An 18217-nucleotide genomic window follows, 5' to 3' on the forward strand; every position below is an offset into this window, starting at 1 on the left:
TTCTTTTTTCTGCACTATTTTTTTCCTTTTTACTATTTTTTGTAGTTTGTATTAGTTTTTCTTTTTTTAATTGTAATGTTTAATAAAATTATAAAAGAAGTTTACAGATCAAAAAAGGCGAATGAATTGGTATAAGGACCTGGTGAAAATCAGGAAAAATTGCAAGGCAGGGAGGGAGAAGTATAGTGAGTAGTGTTGGTGTAAAGCAGATGTAGTCTTTTTCTTTTCTCTGATCAGTTTACTAGATTTCAGTAAAGTTGGACGGGGGGGGGGGGGTGTATTAAAAAAAAAAAGTGACACCCAAACCATCAGTCTGAGCCACATTCCAGAATTCCTCCACATCATGTTTCCTGATTTATTCTGAATAATCTAGAGGAGAAACTTGTGAATTTTAGCCTGTGAAATTTACATTTTTTTACACTTCTAATCCTGGAGAAGGTTGTGTTCTTTTTATATTCATACAAATGGTTTTTAGTATTGTTTGTTATAGTTATCTAAACTACTTTATTTTTTCTTTTTGTTTAAACACCACCCCCCATGCAAATTACATTTCTTTCCAGAGAAGAGATTTCACCGAGAACCTTCAGAAAAGAAAAGTGAAATGTACCGGACCAATGAATCTATCATCTGCCTTTTTCTCAACCTGGATGCTCCAGATTCCAACATTCTCAGCATTTTATTTAATTTATTCTAGTACTTATGTACTGCTGTATTCTAAGAATTCTGATTATGCTGCCAGGAGAATTCTGGGAATTGAAGTCCACCCTAACTGGAGGGCTTCCAAGTTGAGGAAAGCTGGCCTTGCCCGTCTGTTAGGTTTAACACTTCAGGAATGATCACAGAGTAGTATGAGAATCATTCCTCCCCATGCCTCCATTTGTGGTTAGCCTATTAGAGTCTGCAAATGCATCATCATCAGAGCAAAGGCAACTCTTTCATCTTTCTTTGGTTGCTCCTCTTACACAATAACACTCAGCCATCACCAGGTCACAGTGTCCCCCAGTGGCAAGATCTGTTCATTTTTCTGGAAAGTTTTTGGCAGCTTCTGTAATGAAGAAATATTCTAAGAGTAGAGAAATACTGCTGTAAGGGTATATTGGAAATTTAACCACCCTCATAAAAATCCCTGGAAGATTTTACAGATGTATTCAGTCTGAAAAAGGTTAAGAGAGATGATTAAATACCCCAAGAGCGACTCATCTCCAACTTTTTCAATCAAAAGCTAATATTGTAGAATCCAGAACTGGCTGACTCCTGCCTGTTAATTGTTTCGGTAAACTGTTTTCTTCTCCCTGCTGTTATTTCAACCTAAATTGTATCATTCTTCCAACAAAATGGAAGTGATATTATAAGCTGTTTGGGTGTAGGAACTGTACTCTTTTCGTCTTGCTAGACGTTTTCTGGAAAACACCTTCCAGATCTTGGCAGTGGGAATGATGTTGACCTCAGAAACCCAGGGATGGGGGATGAACCCATTGCCCTTATGTTTAGAAGAGGTCTGACTCACCCTCAGTGCAAAACTGCCATGAATCCTTTTCTGCTTTTACACTGAGCGCGTTGGTTTTCTTTGCTCCTGGCCACTATTTAAATACAAAGCAGCATTTATTGATATTTATATTTTTACAAAGGCAGCGCATGTAAGTCTTTCTCAATCCTGCCTGCCCCCCCCCCAAATTTTATATTTCAAATATGCATTTGGGGAGCTTCAATTCCAGTGTTGAGGCAGAACAGCGATAGAAGCACAGGCATTTCTACAGCTGCTTCATTAGAGATATTTATGGCCGAACCAAGAATTTGGAAGTTCTCAGCTTGACGGAGAATCAGCTATTCCAGGGGTTGTTGAACTACATCTCTCAGAACCCTCCACTACCGGCCATGCTGGTTGGCTGGGGGTATAATCCCATAACAGTGGGAAGGCTGGTGCCCCCCACTCTTGGCCTAAACAAAGCCCATCATGTTTTTAAGGAGAGTAGTCCACAGGGATAAGTCAGACAAAGCAAAAATCCTTCCCAGAGAGGTCATGAAAAGGTGGCCAATGCTTTTTGGCACTTTCCATATCGAAGAGAAACCATTCATTATACAAACCACAAAACTGTTTGGTTTTGATTGAGATGCATTGAAGAAAACAAAACCCTGCACTGCTACAGAAGGAAGATTACCGTAGCCCAAGGATCTGAATTCTCACGATGCTGAGAAGCCGGAGTTTTCAGTCCAGGAGAGAAACTCCAATAAGTCATTTTCAAGGAGGCCCCCAGATGACTGTTTACAGCATAAACTGAATGGCCGGGAGTATGTGAACGACAGACAGTTTTATTCAGCCCCAAAGCTTTTGCAGACCAAATCCACTTGATCAGAAACATGCCAAAGACGGCCCTTGATGTGTCTGCTGTGGTGGGCTTGAGTCACATCTGGAAGCCTGAACAGCAATGCCCCGAGAATACATTCTCTGACCTGCCGATCTTTCGCATCCCCACAACATACACCATTCCAGAGCAATCCCATAATGGCTGATGCTGTTTGTTAATCACAAGCAATATATTACAGCAATGGCCACGTATCTCTTTAATCTGTTTTTGATATAGATCTGAATTCTATCTGCTTCCTTGTTCCAGAGATTCCTTTAGATAGTAACCTCGGCTGAAATCGAGGGTGGAAGTCTTTTCATCCTGTTTCAATCTCTTGGAGGCCGTGGACAGTGTTCGTCTGGTATCTTCTCCGCACTAAGCTTCCATAACTCCTAACAAAGGAAAGATACTCAAAATTCTTTAGGGTTCTCATAGGACTGTACCGTTATTTATGAGCATGGGAGAGCAGAAGGAAACATCCTCTAACCTCTGCCATTTCTTATGGGGCTTAGGAACAATAGTATCTGCAGGGAACCATGAACAGTAAACCAGGATTTGGTGCTTGTGGGTGCTTAGAGGCTGTGAGTACCTCTGGCGTGCCTGCAGAGTATCTGCTTTCTTCTCAAATTAAAAAATAAAGGATTTTGGGTACTCAAAACAAAAAAGGGAAAGGGCAACCAGGGGAATGACAGCAGGATAACCAAGGGCAGATTAAGGATGGTCACCCAGGGAAAAGCTGAGGGGAACTCAGAAGAAGGGGACTTAGGCAAGTGGGACACGGAGAGATTGCAACCAAACAGGAGGTCTTGAGGTTGGCATTTGAACGCAGCGTGCCAGGTGAGGATCTTGGAAGTCAGCAAAATGAGCAACTGGGGTGACTTATTTGCTGGCCATGAGCACTTGGAGATAATGTGGAGGATGCTCTTGAATAACAGAAAGGAGTCCAAAGTGCAAAGAAGGGTTTGAAAGAAGCAGTTGCGCTCTGAGGCTTGGAGCTCACTGAGTTACTTGGTTTTTAGCTTCTTTCATCAGCCTACTCTCCTAGATGTTTTGCAACCAGCTATGCCAAAAATAGCACTTTTCATCAAAGACATTGTGTGATCTCTGATTCTGTCCCAGAACAGTACAGAACGTGCAAGCCTTCCAAATATTTGGGCCCAACTGTTGGCTGGAGAGAGGACCCTCCTTTTCGTTTCCTATTCATTTCAACTCCCCCCCCCCCGAGCTTTACATTATGCTGCAGACAGTGAAACGGCATCTGGGTTAAGCCTGTCTTTTTTGCACACTTGATCAAGATGCAATAGCACTCAAGCTGCTCTAACCGATCAGCCCTAAACTCTTCCTAATGAGATTAAATCAGAGGTGGGCTGCAGAATTTTACACCATTCTGTACAATGTGCTTAAGTTCTACAGTAGTCAGGTCAGCATGGAAACGTTATAAAAGGGCTTACTCAATATTTGTCTTTCTTTGTACAGCTCAGAGCTTCAAATTTGGGCTTCCAGCAGGGGAACATTTTGTAACTGTTCTTGTTCAATCCAGGTATTTTTAGACTGCTCTTATATCAAGCTGGCACAACAGCTCACAAACAGAAAAGTCGTATCTTAAAATCTAATGAGTGTTTTCTTTGTTTCCGTTCTCTATCTGTATGTATAGGAAACAAGGGGCCTGTGAAGAGAGACTGAATATGCTGCTTTATCAATTCAGCCAGGTAATGAGTTATAACACAATGGTGACTTGTTTTATGATCCTGACTTTCTACCACTTGTATGATTAAAACAGATAATTAGTTTGCCAACACGGATACCCACCAATTGTGGAACGCGCTCGTAAACAATATGCTGCGGAAAGGAAAGGTCTATAGGCTCAATACTGTATCTCATCTTGCCATCTCTGGTTTTCAGCAGCTCATCCAGAGTACTCCGGAAGTGATTATAGGCTTCGCACACAACATCCATGTGTCTTAAAGTGAAATTGAACCTGGCCAAACACACCCAAGAAAATGTCTCAGAACAATTTCAAAAGATTTTTTTTTCTAAAGATGGCTGCGTCTCCCCCCAGAATGACAGCAAATGGCTTTATATGTTGAATCAACCTGACAGCGAATGCTTGCGTTAACAGCAAAATCTTATGAAGAACCGGCAAATTGCCTGTACTTAGATAACACTGCCAAAGGAAGAACATTCTGTGTTGTTATTGTCTATTGCTGCCTCTCTGTACTGACGTTTTTCCGTCAAACTTCTAGAAAGAGATCACTTAAATGTCAGTTTTATTCGGCTTCAAAAATTAGAACGAGATCAAATCAAGACAATGAAGTCAAATGGTAGAGTGGGGGGGAGGGAGAGAAAAAAGTAACTCCTCTTGTGGAATTCAGAACAGAGTACAAGAAAAGTCATGCCAGGATAAACTAAAGGCCCTTTCTAGCCTGGTCTTGTTTCCCATAGCAACAGGCACTTCAGAGATATGGTGCCTCGGATCCTGGAGGGAAGATGCAGACATCACAACTAACAGCCACCCCAGAAGCAAGCTCTGAACATCTGCATATTTCTCCTTGATCAGGGAAAACGTCTATGGGTGAACACAGTCCTAAGAATGTTCTCCTAGGAATAAAATTATCTAAATAACTGGTTGGTATGTTCGTACATGGATTATTTGAGGCTGAATACTTTGTGTTGGAAGGAGTTTTGGCAACTCTGAGAAGCAAACATTGCCCTAGTTGCAAGCTGTGTTTCTTGCTTGGTTTGTGACAAACAAGACCTATCCATACTATGGTTTATTTTCCACTTAAATTTATCACCCACCTCTTTTCCATAGAGAAGTAGATGGTGCAAGAGTTCCTCAGGTTGCTAGTGATTCGGTACAGTGTTTTGAAAAAAGCATCTGTTAGGTCATCATCATAAAATACTGCAATATAAAAGATAAAATGGTAAAGGTTTCAGGGTTATCCAGATTGTCCCCACCGAAGGATTATCTTCCATTTTAAAGCTGATGTATAAAATAAATGGTTGTTCAGGATCAGCCTTGTAGGATAATATAAGCAGTTACTTCAGGTTCTTCTAACTGGCACACCAGGAAAAGAGAAGAGAGGACAGGACATCTTGTAAGTGGAAGAGGCAGGCATGGCGACACTCGCACACTGATCTTCAGGGTAGCTACACATTTGGTTTTTAATTTCACTGGCAGCCTTTTATGCAGTAACTCGCTTAATGAACAGAAAGATGCTAAACTCTTCCAGTCCTATTTTCCCCAAGGAGCCTTTTATAAGGAACATTCCAAATGTCAATTAATAATTTCCATTACCGAATAACACAATTTCTCCCAGCAATGATGTTAACTTCCTAAGACTAACATGAGGCTTTCTCACCACTACATTAAATTCTGGTAATTTTTTTTTTTTTTTTGCTTAATCTCAATATCGTTATCTGAAAAGTGGCTCCAGTTATAGCTAGTTTACTTACTTTAGAATGGGATATGCTTTTTCATTTTTTTTTATTATCGGTTTGTGATCACAGTATGGCTTACCGAATTTTTTAAATGATTCCAAACACCTCGTTAAAAAAACATACAGGTTTGTATTAGAGCTGTGCAAATAGGTGACTGTGATTTGATAGCTATTTGATCACTCTAACAGTTCAATCCAAATTTCTAATCCAATTTGAAATACAAAATGAAATTGGACTCTGTCAAATGGATTGGGAGCCAATCCCAAGAACTGAAAGGTTTTTGCTCATCCTTCCCTGACGCCACTGTCAGCTGAATCACCTTTCCCTGCACCAACCTGATTCTGAAATTTAAATGTCATTAAGGCCGATGAGCATACCCCCGCTTTTATAGCTAGGACCCATTCTCAAATGTGTTCATACCATCAGCAGCTAGTATCACAGTGGTGAGGTCATGCAGCTCAGCGATCTCTTTTTCGGACCAGCTGAAGCAATCCTCAGGATCTACGGCAAGATGAAAAAAATACATACAGCATTTGCACGTATTTTGTACAGTATCATACTTCAAATTGTCTAAAGACTGCACATGGAACTGAGAAACGAGTCAGATTCTATCTGCAGGCTTACAATTTAAATTCCATGCTGTAAAATTTTTTTACTCTCCCCTATGACTTCAACCCATCCCACCCGATCACACAGAGAGGGCATGCTTTGGACCCCCTCAGTCAGTGTTGTCCAAACTTGGCCACTTTAAGATGAGTGGACTTCAACTCCCATGCTGGCTGGGGAATTCTGGGAGTTGAAGTCCACTCATCTTAAAGTGGCCAAGTTTGGACAACACTGCCCTCAGTGAAAGAACTTTGACTGGTGGGGTCCAGAAGGCAGGCCTTCTCTGCAGTAGCCCCTGCTCTTTGGAACATCCTGCCTGCTGGAGATGCGATTAGCCCCCACACTCCTGGCCTTCTGTAAGGCTTGGAAGACATGGTTCTGCCACCTCGCCTCGGGTGGGGTGAGAATACAAGCATGGGGATGGCTAGCCCCATAGAGGCCTCTGCCTTCAACCTCAGGTTTTTCATCCTCTTGGTCTCCCCTTCTTCTTTTTAGTAATGTTTTAATTTAAGGTTTTATGTGTTTATATATTTTATGTTCTAATGTTTGTTGTAAATCGCCCAGAGTTCCCCCATTGGGGGGAGATGGGTGGTTGAAAAATTTAATAAATAAATAAAAATAAATAAATAAAAGGAAAAAGGTATTGATAGGAAGAAAACAACACTCAGGCAGCCAGATTTTGGGGATATGTCATGGCTGGAGATATTGGACATGGAAGGCCAATCCTGACACAGGGAGAACCGGTAGAATTAGCCACAGCCAAGCGGGTGGAACTTGATGCTGGTCCCTTCTGCTGTAGCCAAATGGAACAGCAATGAGTAAGCAGCAGTTCTGGGATGGAATCTACAGATTAGAGATTAAGGTTGATTCATCAAAAGGTTGTATTTAGGGTGTAACGGATTCCCCAAAGAATATTTTTAAAGGATGGACATCGGATTTCCTATGCTATAGAGGTGTAAAAAATTGGAGGGCTTGCTGAGACATATGATATGGGCATGTGATCATTTAGCATCTTTTTGGGGTAGGGTATTACTGTGTGTTAATAGATTTGCGGGAAAAATCTTTAAATGTCAAAGTAATATAACTAAATACCAAAGCTTTGGAATTTGTTTATCAGGAATTGTGGTTGCATCGTGCATGGGAGGCGGCAAAAAGAATTATATTAAGGAATCAGAAAAGTGATATTGTTCCTGGTGTCAAGGAATGGCTGTTGGAAAGTGGGATTTATCTGTTTTGGAAAAAGCAATATTCTCTACTAATCAAAAGATGCAGCAATATTTGTTCCCTATGGCAGATATTCTGTGATAGCTTACAATAGTATCTTGTATCGTTCATATTATCGTAGTGAACTCACTGGTAAACCAGTAACTATTGATAAATATAAAATATAAGATAGATTTTCCCCCCTTTTTCCCTCTTAGTTTGTACTTTTTTTCATTTTTTTTCTTTAGGAATAATGATTGCTTTGTTAAAAATAATAAAAAAGTTAAATTATAAGATTAACATATTAAAAAAAAGCAGCAGCTATATTGGGAGGGAATCCAGTAGCAACTTCAGACCATTGCTCTGAGGTTAAGGCTGATTTTTATTTCATAGTTCTGCTTTCAAACATGCATCTGTCACAAAACTGAGCCTGTTACACACCAGGTTTTATATAGCAGAAGAACCCACCCGCTCTGGGAAGCTTTGGTTTAGCCTCTTCCCAACCACATTTGCTCATATTCACCTCTTTTCTTTCCTCTCTCATACACTGACACTTCCATTCAAAAATTGTTGTTTTCCACCTCATATCACCCTAAGTGCCACGGCCATTGATGGTGTGAAATAATACAAGTAAATTTTTGATTTTAAAAGAAAATTTGCCCATCACAGTAAAAGACAGAAAATGAGAATAACCTTTCTCTCTTTAAAGGACATTTTAAGTTGCCTGTGACAACTTGATTTGTACATTCTGTTCCTCGCATCCTCGACTGCCAATTAACCAAACCAGTATGGTTTACTCAATGAAGTGCGAAACGTATTTTGCACATCCTCAGAAGCAAAACTCTTTACTTTCATCATCTTAAATAAATCCCTGGTTTTAAAATTAGAAAGAAAACATCAAACTCAGCTATTGAGAAGGCTTACATACCGGTACAGAAATCATCTTGTTGCCAATCCAGCTTTTTGACTCTAATTTCAGTTCCTGAAAATCCGTAACAGAATAAGTGGCAAGAAAGGTAGACTATTAGGGTACAAATAATTCATAAAACAAGTAAGAACATAGTGGCAATGCCATTACAACCTTGGATACGCAGAAACAATGGAGCACGTGCTTCTCATATTACAGAGACATTTATGCTACTCTAATCCTACTAACATTACATAAGGACCCAGAACGCATAGGCCAACTTTAGACCACCCTGTTACTTCCAGATGCTAACCCTGCTACCACATATAATGCTGCCAGGCTCTGTGAGGCAGCGTTCAACATTTGTCAGGTGATGACTTCCAGCTTGTGCTTCGCCCTCAACATTACAAATTAGAATCAATGCGCCCCCAGTCTGCCATTTTAGGGTGCTCTGTTAACTTGATACACCTGTCCAATGCTTCCACCCCTCCTTTTAGATTCTCACTTTTAATATATTTAATATCTTTTCTTTTTTCCTTTTATATCTTCTATGCATTTCAGCTTGAGAACTTTTTAAATTTTCACTTTTTATATCTATTTTTAGATCTTTTATATTTTTAGGCCTCTTTTTAATGACTGCACCTCACCCCCTTATGCTGCCCTATGACCATAAAAAGACTGAAACAAGAAGGCAAATTAGTATCATGTAATAGCTAGAGCAATGCAGTATACTTTTCTTCTATCAAGAGGACGAGAAAATTGCTACTAATACAGAAATACTCTTTCAGATATCCATGGGAACCATGAGGATTATGGGACTAATCATTTTTTGTTCACAATTTCTTGTTCTACAGAACTTCCAATAACTAGATTAAAATTATAAAACTCAGTAGCCTCTTGTCCAGAAGCAGCACTCGAGATCATAACCAAGTTTTAAAATATATAAAAAGCAACTATATTAATTACATACGACTAAATAATATATCTCAAATCTGATGTTTGCCTTGGTTGCTAGACATGAAAACGTTAAACAATTTTGAAAGCACTTGGCAGCATAACCGTATCCATGTTCATTCAACATCAGCCCCCATTATATTCAATGGAACTTACTCATCTTTTACCTATTGGCCCAATGAAGTGCTTGTTTAAGGCTACATTTCGTTCACACATGCTCAGTAGGTCTTCACCAACATCTTAAAAAGAAGACAAGTAAAGAGCTATCAGAATACCATAGAGCCAGTATGGTGAAGGTGCTGACCTAGAAGCCAGGAGACAGTGAGTTCTAGGCCTCCCTCTGGCATGAAAACCGGCTGGGTGACTTTGGGCCAGTCCCTCTCTCCCAGCCCAACCCACCTCACAGGGTGGTTGTTGTGGGGAAAATAGGAGGCAGGAGTATTAGGCATGTTGACCTGTATGTGTATGCATGTGCGCGCGTGCATGTATGTAAATAAATAAATAAATAAATGGCAGGATAAAAATCTAATAATAATAATTTCAAGATGAGTCAAACAAAGAAGAAAGTAGGCATTTTAAAGCATGAGACCCCTTTCTGAAATGTTCTTTGCTTTTAATATCCCAACTTGACTAATAATTTCCCAAAACGACCCACCAAAAGAGCTGAACTAGAGAGATACCTGTGCAATAAATGATCTTGGCAGCTTTTGCCATGATAATGCTGACAACCCCGGTTCCTCCCCCAAGCTCCAGCACAGTGCAACCCTTGAACAAATCTTGTCTGGAGAGGATGTAATCAGCAAGCAGGACAGCTCCTCGCCAGACCTTCAAAACAAGAGGTAAGGGTCGCACGAGGTGCGGACTTAAACGGACAGGAAATGGACAGCAAATATGCTTCTTACCTGCTTCCCAACATCTTCTAAAGGTGTCGCCATGGTGTGCTCTGGAAGAGCAAAACATAAGAAGAATCTTTTCCATGATGCCAAATGCATTTCCCCCATCCCCAAATAACTTATTCTCCTCAAAATTGCTTTTGTGATAAAGCTCAGAAAAATATGAACATGAAAAGGTAGAAGTGGGAAATACTACCTCTATTGAGATATGCATTCACTTGTAGGAAAGCTGTGTAGTTCATTCTGGCAGGGCAGGACAAGAATCAGAAATGTAGAAAATTACAGTATGAGCTTTTATTCCTGTTCACTATTGTATTCAAAAATGAATTGAGATATTCTTCTTCCCAAATGTGAAAAAGGAACCCTTTATAGCAGTGTTTTTCAACCTTGGCAGCTTGAAGATGTGTGGGCTTCAACTCCCAGAATTACCCAGCCAGCATAGGAACACTGCTCTATAGATTCGAAAGAGCTGAAAATATCTGGAAGCTTGGAGATTAAGATCCATGGAGGTTCCACAGCCTAATTTAAGGTTATCTCTTGGACAGACCGGAGGAATGAGTGTGACCCACATCTATGCAACCAAGATTAGTATCGGTACATGGATGGGTCTGGCTGAATCTTCTCCCATGAACCAAATGCAACCTACATTTATTACCAATCACAGATCAAAAAGATTAAAACAATCTATTAGGGCACTATTAACATAGGTCAGGATAACAGCGCTTTTGTGAACGGATGAGGAAAGAGGAAAAACGCTCTATCAGTAAAACCAGGAAGCAGTGGGATGAAGTGACTGTATGGGGAGCAACAATATTTTGTCAAACATCAACCAGAACCCAGGGAACCCAAAATAAAGCCTTTTCCTATATAGATCTGATTATCAGCAAAGCCCCCCAACTGCCAAGAGGGTTTTTCCTCTGATACCACTCCACTCTTTATGTAGAGGAAGAAAACAACAACAGGTGTCAGCCTTACTGAAATGTAAGCAGCTGCTGAAAACCTTGGATTCACTTCAATCTGCCAGGCTCTACATACACAAATGTGGCCTTGCATACATTTTACAAAATTTATTTTACACAGAATTATTTTTGCTCTGCCTTCTACAGATCATCTTTGAGACAGAAAGACTAAGAGACAACAGCTTTCTAGGCTCGGGCCTCACATCTCTACCCACAAGTGCATCCGGATCAAGGTATAAGAAATGAATATACCGAAGTCACTTCCTTGTGAGATGCATCGTGTCTACATTCTATATATAGAATTTATTTATTTATATATAAATAAATAAATAAATAAAGGGCTATGGTGTTACTGACCTATTTTAACAATATTGCAACCGTTGCTCTCGTGCTCTTGCTCTTCCAAGACATCTCCACCCTTAGTCAAAATGATGGGACAGGCCTTAGACCTTGTATGATCTGCATCTCCTGTATGAGGTAGTGGAATTTTCCGGACCACCTGCAGGTCCCCATCTTCATCCAACAAGGCCTCAGTTCCTCTACAGAAGTCACCTTCCTCTTCAGTGCTGTCCGGGGAGTCCTGAGCACCAGCTCCCTCCTCTGCAATTAATTCTTCCTCACCTCTGCTCTGGCAGCCAAGGGAGGCTTTTCGGTCTCTCTCTTCCGTCTCAGGGTCCCACTGGTTATTATCCAAAAGGAGTTTGAACTGCGAGAGGAAGACTGAGAGGCAACAATTTCAGTGACACATTACCTTGCAAGCAGAGTACCTGTACATTTAAAGGAACTTACAAGGAGAATCACACTTTCTAAATACTGCTTTCCCTAGAACTTTATTTACTCTACAGTTATTTTATACGTCTCATCGGTCAATTTAATTGGGCTTGCATATGTTCTGGAAAGGGGGACGTGGTGGCGCAGCGGCTTAATGACGCTGAAAGTTGCTGGCCAGAAATGGCCGACGCTTCAGCGGTTCGAGTCCAGCCTTCGCGTTAAACAGGGTGAGCTCCTGTTTCCTCCCCAGTTGCTGTCAACCCAACAGTTCGAAAACTCACGTGAGTAGATAAATGGGGACTCTCACTCCGGTGGGAGGAAAAATGCTGGCGGCGCCTTGCAAAAAGGAGTCGGGAGCAGTTGCTGGTAAGTGCGAAAAGGGCGTGAAGCAACGGAAACCCTGCTTCCTGCGCTCGCCAGCTGGGCTCTGCTTTAGGAAGGAGGCTCTGGCAAACCACTTCCGAAACAATTGCCTTGAAAACTGCAAGGACTCGTCCAAGCAGTCACTGCAGAGTCGGTAACGACTGAGCGCAGATTAAAAAAAAAAAAATGTTCTGGAAACTACATGGAACTGAATTCTTACTTATTTATGTAAGGTTTAAAATCTCTGCATTGAATTATTCATGTTTCTTCACTTCTATCATCTACTGCTTCTGTTCTTGTCCTCTTATATTCTGCAATCATTCCAAGCAAGGGACATTCTGAGGATTTCAAACCAGAGACGGGGAAATGTCTTCTCTTTTGGGCACACATCCATAGCCTCATAGATGTGTTCATCCCATTCCATCAAGCCCACCCACATGCTGTCCTCCCTCAGAAGACCCTTTCTTTCCACATAAACGTCCTATCTGCCCCTCCACTGTCCCTTCCCTCCTCTTTGCCAGTCCCTTTTTTCCTTGCATGCATTTTACTATTCTGTTCCCCTCCCAGTTCCTTTCTATTTCTCCAGTTTCTCTTCTCTCTTGCATACCCTTGCTTCTCCTCCCCATCACAGCTACATTCCCCTTCTTCCATATTGCATCCTGTCTCCTGCACATGGCGCTAAACCATAAACCACAGTCGCAAACTGGAACTGGTTGGGTTTGCACAACATGAGTAAGCCAAACCCAAAGAAGCTACACTACAGCACAGCAAGTTATGTGAGTTCAGCCACTTTTACTCTCTCTCAATCAACAGCATCCATTCCTGATGGTCGGCATTAGCTGTTATATTACCTGGCTGGCCAACAGCATTCAGTCTCACCATGAAATGCCTTTTGTTTGCAGTGTGGAGGTGAATATCAGAAAGCACCGTATCACTTCGAAATACTGTTTCATCCATAGCCTCTCTCACCTTCTCCAACTATGATGTGCTGGTGATCGGAACATCTATCATTACAAAAAGCAACATCCTATTGACACAAAAAGATTGAAACATTTCACATCTGCCTATGAAATCCAGCATGTGTACACCCCAACAGTTTGGTTTCTGATCAATTCCATTCTCTGTACTTCTCCGGCTATATACTTTGATCTGTTTAAAATTTTCCTTCTGCCTTCTCTGTTTCTTTTCACGTGATGTGGCAGGACTTATCTGTTTCTAATGAATGTGCAACAGACAGAAATTAAATTGAATCTCATATTGGCAAAGCAATATAATAATAGCAGAGTGAAGCCTTCTGTAAATGTTAATTTAGAAGGCAGTTTTACCAAGGAAAGCAATCCACTTTCCTGTTTCTTCCCTGCTCAGTGCATGTTTGGTCAAGTTCTTTCATTTTTTTAAATAACAACTTTATTAAATTAAAAAAAACAGAAAGATAAAAAATAACAAGAACTAATAATCAAGAAAAATAGAAGGAATAAAGAGAAAGAAGAGCAGAAGTGCAGAAAAATAAAGAAAAGGAGCAGAACTACAAACACAAAAAAGAATGACTTCTGACTTCTTTTACAGCAGATATAAGTAAAACATATATTAAACTCTTACTCTAAGATTACAACTTAGCATCTTAGGGCCAGTCCCTCTCTCTCAGCCCAGTCCACCTCACAGGGTTGTTGTGCAGAACAGAGGAGGAGGATGGAGTATTACTTATGTTCACCGGCTTGAGTTATTTATAAAAATAATAAAGGTGGGATTAAAAAAAAAAGTGCATAAGTATTTGTGCACCAGAGCAGCTTATTTTTTGTTACATGATGGAAGACATTTGTTCAACATCAGAACTCATATTCTTCATAACTATCTTTTCTTGGCTACAGTTGCACACAGGCAGGGTTAGCTTATCATGCTAAGCCTGCTTTGCAATACATAACACAATGGCTGGGCTAACACAACATGCTAAGTCAAGTCAGGGTTTAGCAGGAAAGGTACTAAGACTTTGTGTCAATCTTCGCTTATGGTTCTGCTGTATGGACTGGAATCATTTTCTGTTTCACAATTATTTTTTCCCTGACAACCTTGGACACATCCTTCTCACACATATGGATAATTCTGCCCCCTGGAAAAATGTGCACCTAAACATATTGGGGTGGATACCCTGGAGAGCCAACAAAAAATGTTCCCAGAGATTCATAGCCTAATATATCACCTAGCTTTCTCCCAAGCTCTATCCTTTTTTATAGTCATTTCAGCCAATTACTAGGATAATCAATCACCTAACTTTTCAATAAGAATCGATATGTAATTTGTTTTTTCTTCTCTTTCCATTCTTTTTCCCTTCATAGCCTGTTGCACTATGAACCTTTAGGGAAGGACTAGCTTGGTTTTAATTTCTGTATGTCCCCTATAAGTAATAGACACATCAAATTAGAGGTTATATCAACTTCAGGGTGACCACCATGAAAAATCAAGGAAAAAAAAAAAGGGGGGTGGAACATGTGACGGTGTGGAGACACACACGGCAAAATATTTTGTCTTCTGCTCCATCATACGCGGAAGTCACTGTGTTATACCCAGTTAGTCATTGTTTAGGCAATCCTTCCACGTTTTTGATCTTTGGTGCAGCACAGTAGCAAATACTTTTTATCTGCATTAATATGTACAGTGCTGTGGTCTGGGAAAATAGTTATATGTTTAATTCATCCTTCTCTACAAGGAAATAAGCGATGGATAAAGTATCACAAACTAAATTTATGTCTGACAAAATTTTCATCCTGAAAAATTATGAAATATACAGGTTATTAGTTTACTTTCCAAATATTTTAACTTGTGCCAGGTTAAAACACAGTTGCAAGCAGTGACTGAAAAAGGGAAAAAACTCAGGTGATGTTTCTAAAAGAATGAAATACTTTGACACTTACATGATAATATATCCATTATCAATAGAGAATATATGATCTCTGAAATTAAATCAATTATTTTATATATAAGGAATCAATGTTATACTGAAATTGTGCAAGTGACCTTACTCCATTACTCCTTTCATGTTTTTGGACAATAATGAATAGCAGACATTCCTGCCCTCGGTGACTTAAAATTTGGTTTCACTTTACTTCAAACAGCTTTTATATTAATAAATGTTGAAGGTGGGGCAGCACTCTCGTATATATATCTCCCATAAAATAATACAACCTTGTGTGGAAAATACATACTTTAGATTGCAATTCCCTACCCATTTACCTGGCAGTAAGCCCCAAAGAATTCAGAAGAACTTGTTTAAGAGCAGACAGGATTGAGCCTGTATGGTTAAAAAAAAAAAAAGAGAGAGAGAGAGAGAGAAATTAAAACTTACTACTTGCTATTTTATTCATGCTATTATTAAAATTTATATACCATTCTTCAAAGCCAGTCTTACTGCAGAAGAAATAGTACTGCGTGCATGAAGGGGCATGCAATGTGGTCCCCACTCTCCAAGATAAATTAGGAAGCATTACAGTACTGTACACAAAGCTGAAATCCTTTTTGAAGTCTGTCTATTGAATTTTTAAGGATATAAGTATTAGTTCATTCTACTTACCTTTGAATTCTTATTTGGCCCTACTTTTCATGCAATCTTCTATTAGATCTGTAATTTAAGCAACATTTTTACTGAAGAGGAAAATCTTCGGAATAACAGCCAATTGTAGTAACAGCTTTTAGTTTGCCTAAATCAGCACATGAAGAGAACTGTTAATTTCTGAGTTCCTAAGCTTTTTATGGACAAGGATTCATGGTAAATTTCGGTGTGGGTATACCTGTCTCTCCACACACACAAACAAACATTTAATGGGTGTCATTCATACCTAAAGAACAAACTACTTTATTACTTTTTGCATAAGTAACTTAATCAAATTATTAGGAAAAACACTAAGACGATAAAAATAAGATTCTAATACAAGCATCCAAACACATGTTTTGAACTAGATATTTACAGCACAGTACAAGTATTTGTATCTAGAAAGCATCATGTTACCTTCCAGTACTGATAGACTGTAAATAACTACAGTGACCACTGGCTACATTGGACCTAGCTTAAGGCTTTGCCACACAATGCCCAACACAAAACAGCCTAACAAGTACAGCCAGTCAGGAAATGAGATTTTATTTTAAGTAACCCCTAGTCTAACACTCAGCCAAGTTACAAACTTAGTAACTATATGCATATGACATGCAAAGCTTAATTTTAACAGTGGCTTGTTTTTTGTGGTTTATCATTTGCATGAACCCAACCCATTCAATCAGTTTATGCTTTGCTACATTATACCAAAAAGAGTTAATTCAATAACTCAAGTAAGCCTGTTGGGAGAACATCTTTCTGCAGTGCAATCCTTCACAAGCACATTTATAAATGGGTAAAATTAGCCTTGCATAATAAACAGAACCATGGCTTTTCTTTCTATTGTAAAAAATCTCCCTCCCCAGGCAAATATATACACATATAAGATGGGGAGCTAGAGATACTCTGTACATGGCAGAGACACTCTTTTTCCAATGAGCACAACACCCAGAATGATGAACCAAAGAGGGCAGATCCCCCTGGAGTAGCCAGAGGCACAGGGGCCACGTGGCGCGCTTGCACATCAACGTGCTCGCACTGGGGGGCCGAGGAGGGCCAACACAGGTAAACCAACGTAGCTTCTCGTACAAATGTATCACAAATGGTGTCTCTTAAGACTTCTCCGCGACCCTGCCTTCAGTCCCTTGCTAAACATCGGGAAGAGGGCAGTTGGCACTCTGCACGCGCGCAGAGACCCTCTGGTTTCTGCCCCCCCCCCCGGTTGCTTCCTGCAGCCAAACGCAGCACTCTTGCGGGTTGAGGGAGGGGAACAAACAGCTCGCGAGCTCCCCCACGCCGCGTCTGAACTGACCTCCCCGCACGCAGCAAAGGCCCCAGATACCCCCGCCGCCATTTTCGTTTCGTCCTCAGCTGCTTCCTGTTTCCGACTTCCGGCGCCTATCTTGTACACTCCGCTTCTGTAGCGCCCCGCCCATCGCGCGAACTGACCAATCATTGACGGAGGAACCTTAGAAGGCGGGCTGCTCTACTCCGCCCTCAGAGGGATCGCCCTCCTCCCGTGCTTCAGGGTTGCTGTGGCAACCCCCGGCCTAGAAAGGACGAGGACGTTAGTCCTGCTTGAACAAAATGGCGTTACTTAGGCTCTTTCCTTTCCTTGATATTTAAGGGAATTATACTTGGAGTTTTAAAATGCAGTGGCAGTTTCCAGTGTCTGGAGAAAGGGCTGCATTATCTGCAATTAAAAATCCAATGTATTTCACTTGTAGTCCCTGGGTTAAGAATGCCTGGTTTACAGACAACCCATAGTTAAGAATGGAGCCTATTGTAGCAAAATTTGAATTAAATACACAATGATTTGGGTTAAATACACAATGGTTTGAGTTCATTACACAATACTACTCATACAGTATTATACAATAAAACTGTTCTGGCTTACATACAAATTCAGTTTAAGGACAGACCTTGGGAATGGAACCTGTTCTTAAACTGGGGACTACCTGTACACAATCCCATGGTTTACAGTAAACTATGGTTTACTGAATATACCCAGCTAGCCCTGTTAGCATAGCACAATGAATAACTGACTATACGACATACACAGATGGAAGCTAGTCCTGCATTATAGTTTAATATGCTCTAATCCAACCACACTGAGTTCTTGGTCCTCCTGGCCTGCAGAAGGAAGCCCATCATTTTCTGAAAAATAACCAAGTCCCAGAGAACCTTAAAAA

At 40.4% G+C, this 18217-nt stretch overlaps 1 protein-coding gene across 2 annotated transcripts; it reads right to left on the reverse strand.

Moving 5' to 3' along the window:
* Positions 1 to 2290: 2290 nt before the first annotated feature.
* METTL22 (methyltransferase 22, Kin17 lysine) lies at positions 2291 to 17424 on the reverse strand. Of its 2 annotated transcripts, XM_088152941.1 has the most exons (14): positions 17338 to 17424; positions 16008 to 16055; positions 15671 to 15728; positions 15352 to 15390; positions 13294 to 13446; positions 11666 to 12028; positions 10359 to 10399; positions 10137 to 10281; positions 9624 to 9695; positions 8524 to 8577; positions 6207 to 6287; positions 5145 to 5247; positions 4155 to 4323; positions 2291 to 2737 (listed from the first exon to the last, which is right to left on the reverse strand). In XM_088152941.1, exons 5-14 carry the CDS (start codon positions 13397 to 13399, stop codon positions 2672 to 2674), a joined length of 1200 nt encoding a protein of 399 aa, XP_088009067.1. In that variant the 5' UTR covers positions 13400 to 13446; positions 15352 to 15390; positions 15671 to 15728; positions 16008 to 16055; positions 17338 to 17424; the 3' UTR covers positions 2291 to 2671. The 2 variants fall into 2 exon arrangements, with proteins under 2 accessions (XP_088009067.1, XP_088009057.1); XM_088152931.1 differs by lacking the exon at positions 15352 to 15390.
* Positions 17425 to 18217: the final 793 nt, after the last annotated feature.

The sequence above is a fragment of the Python bivittatus genome, unplaced genomic scaffold, assembly GCF_059951505.1.
Source record: "Python bivittatus isolate LINGU-HERP-01145 unplaced genomic scaffold, Pbiv_v1 ctg000030_np1212, whole genome shotgun sequence".
Classification (NCBI taxonomy): Eukaryota; Metazoa; Chordata; class Lepidosauria; order Squamata; family Pythonidae; genus Python; species Python bivittatus.

Excerpts from the sequence above, each read along its gene's own strand:
- METTL22 (XM_088152931.1), bottom strand. The coding sequence starts at position 13,399 with ATGGATGAAACAGTATTTCGAAGTGATACGGTGCTTTCTGATATTCAC. Across the intron at positions 8,578-9,623 it reads GCACTTCATTGGGCCAATAG|GAACTGAAATTAGAGTCAAA; the intron begins GTAAAAGATGAG and ends ACGGATTTTCAG. Across the intron at positions 4,324-5,144 it reads TACTTCTCTATGGAAAAGAG|GTTCAATTTCACTTTAAGAC; the intron begins GTGGGTGATAAA and ends GTGTTTGGCCAG.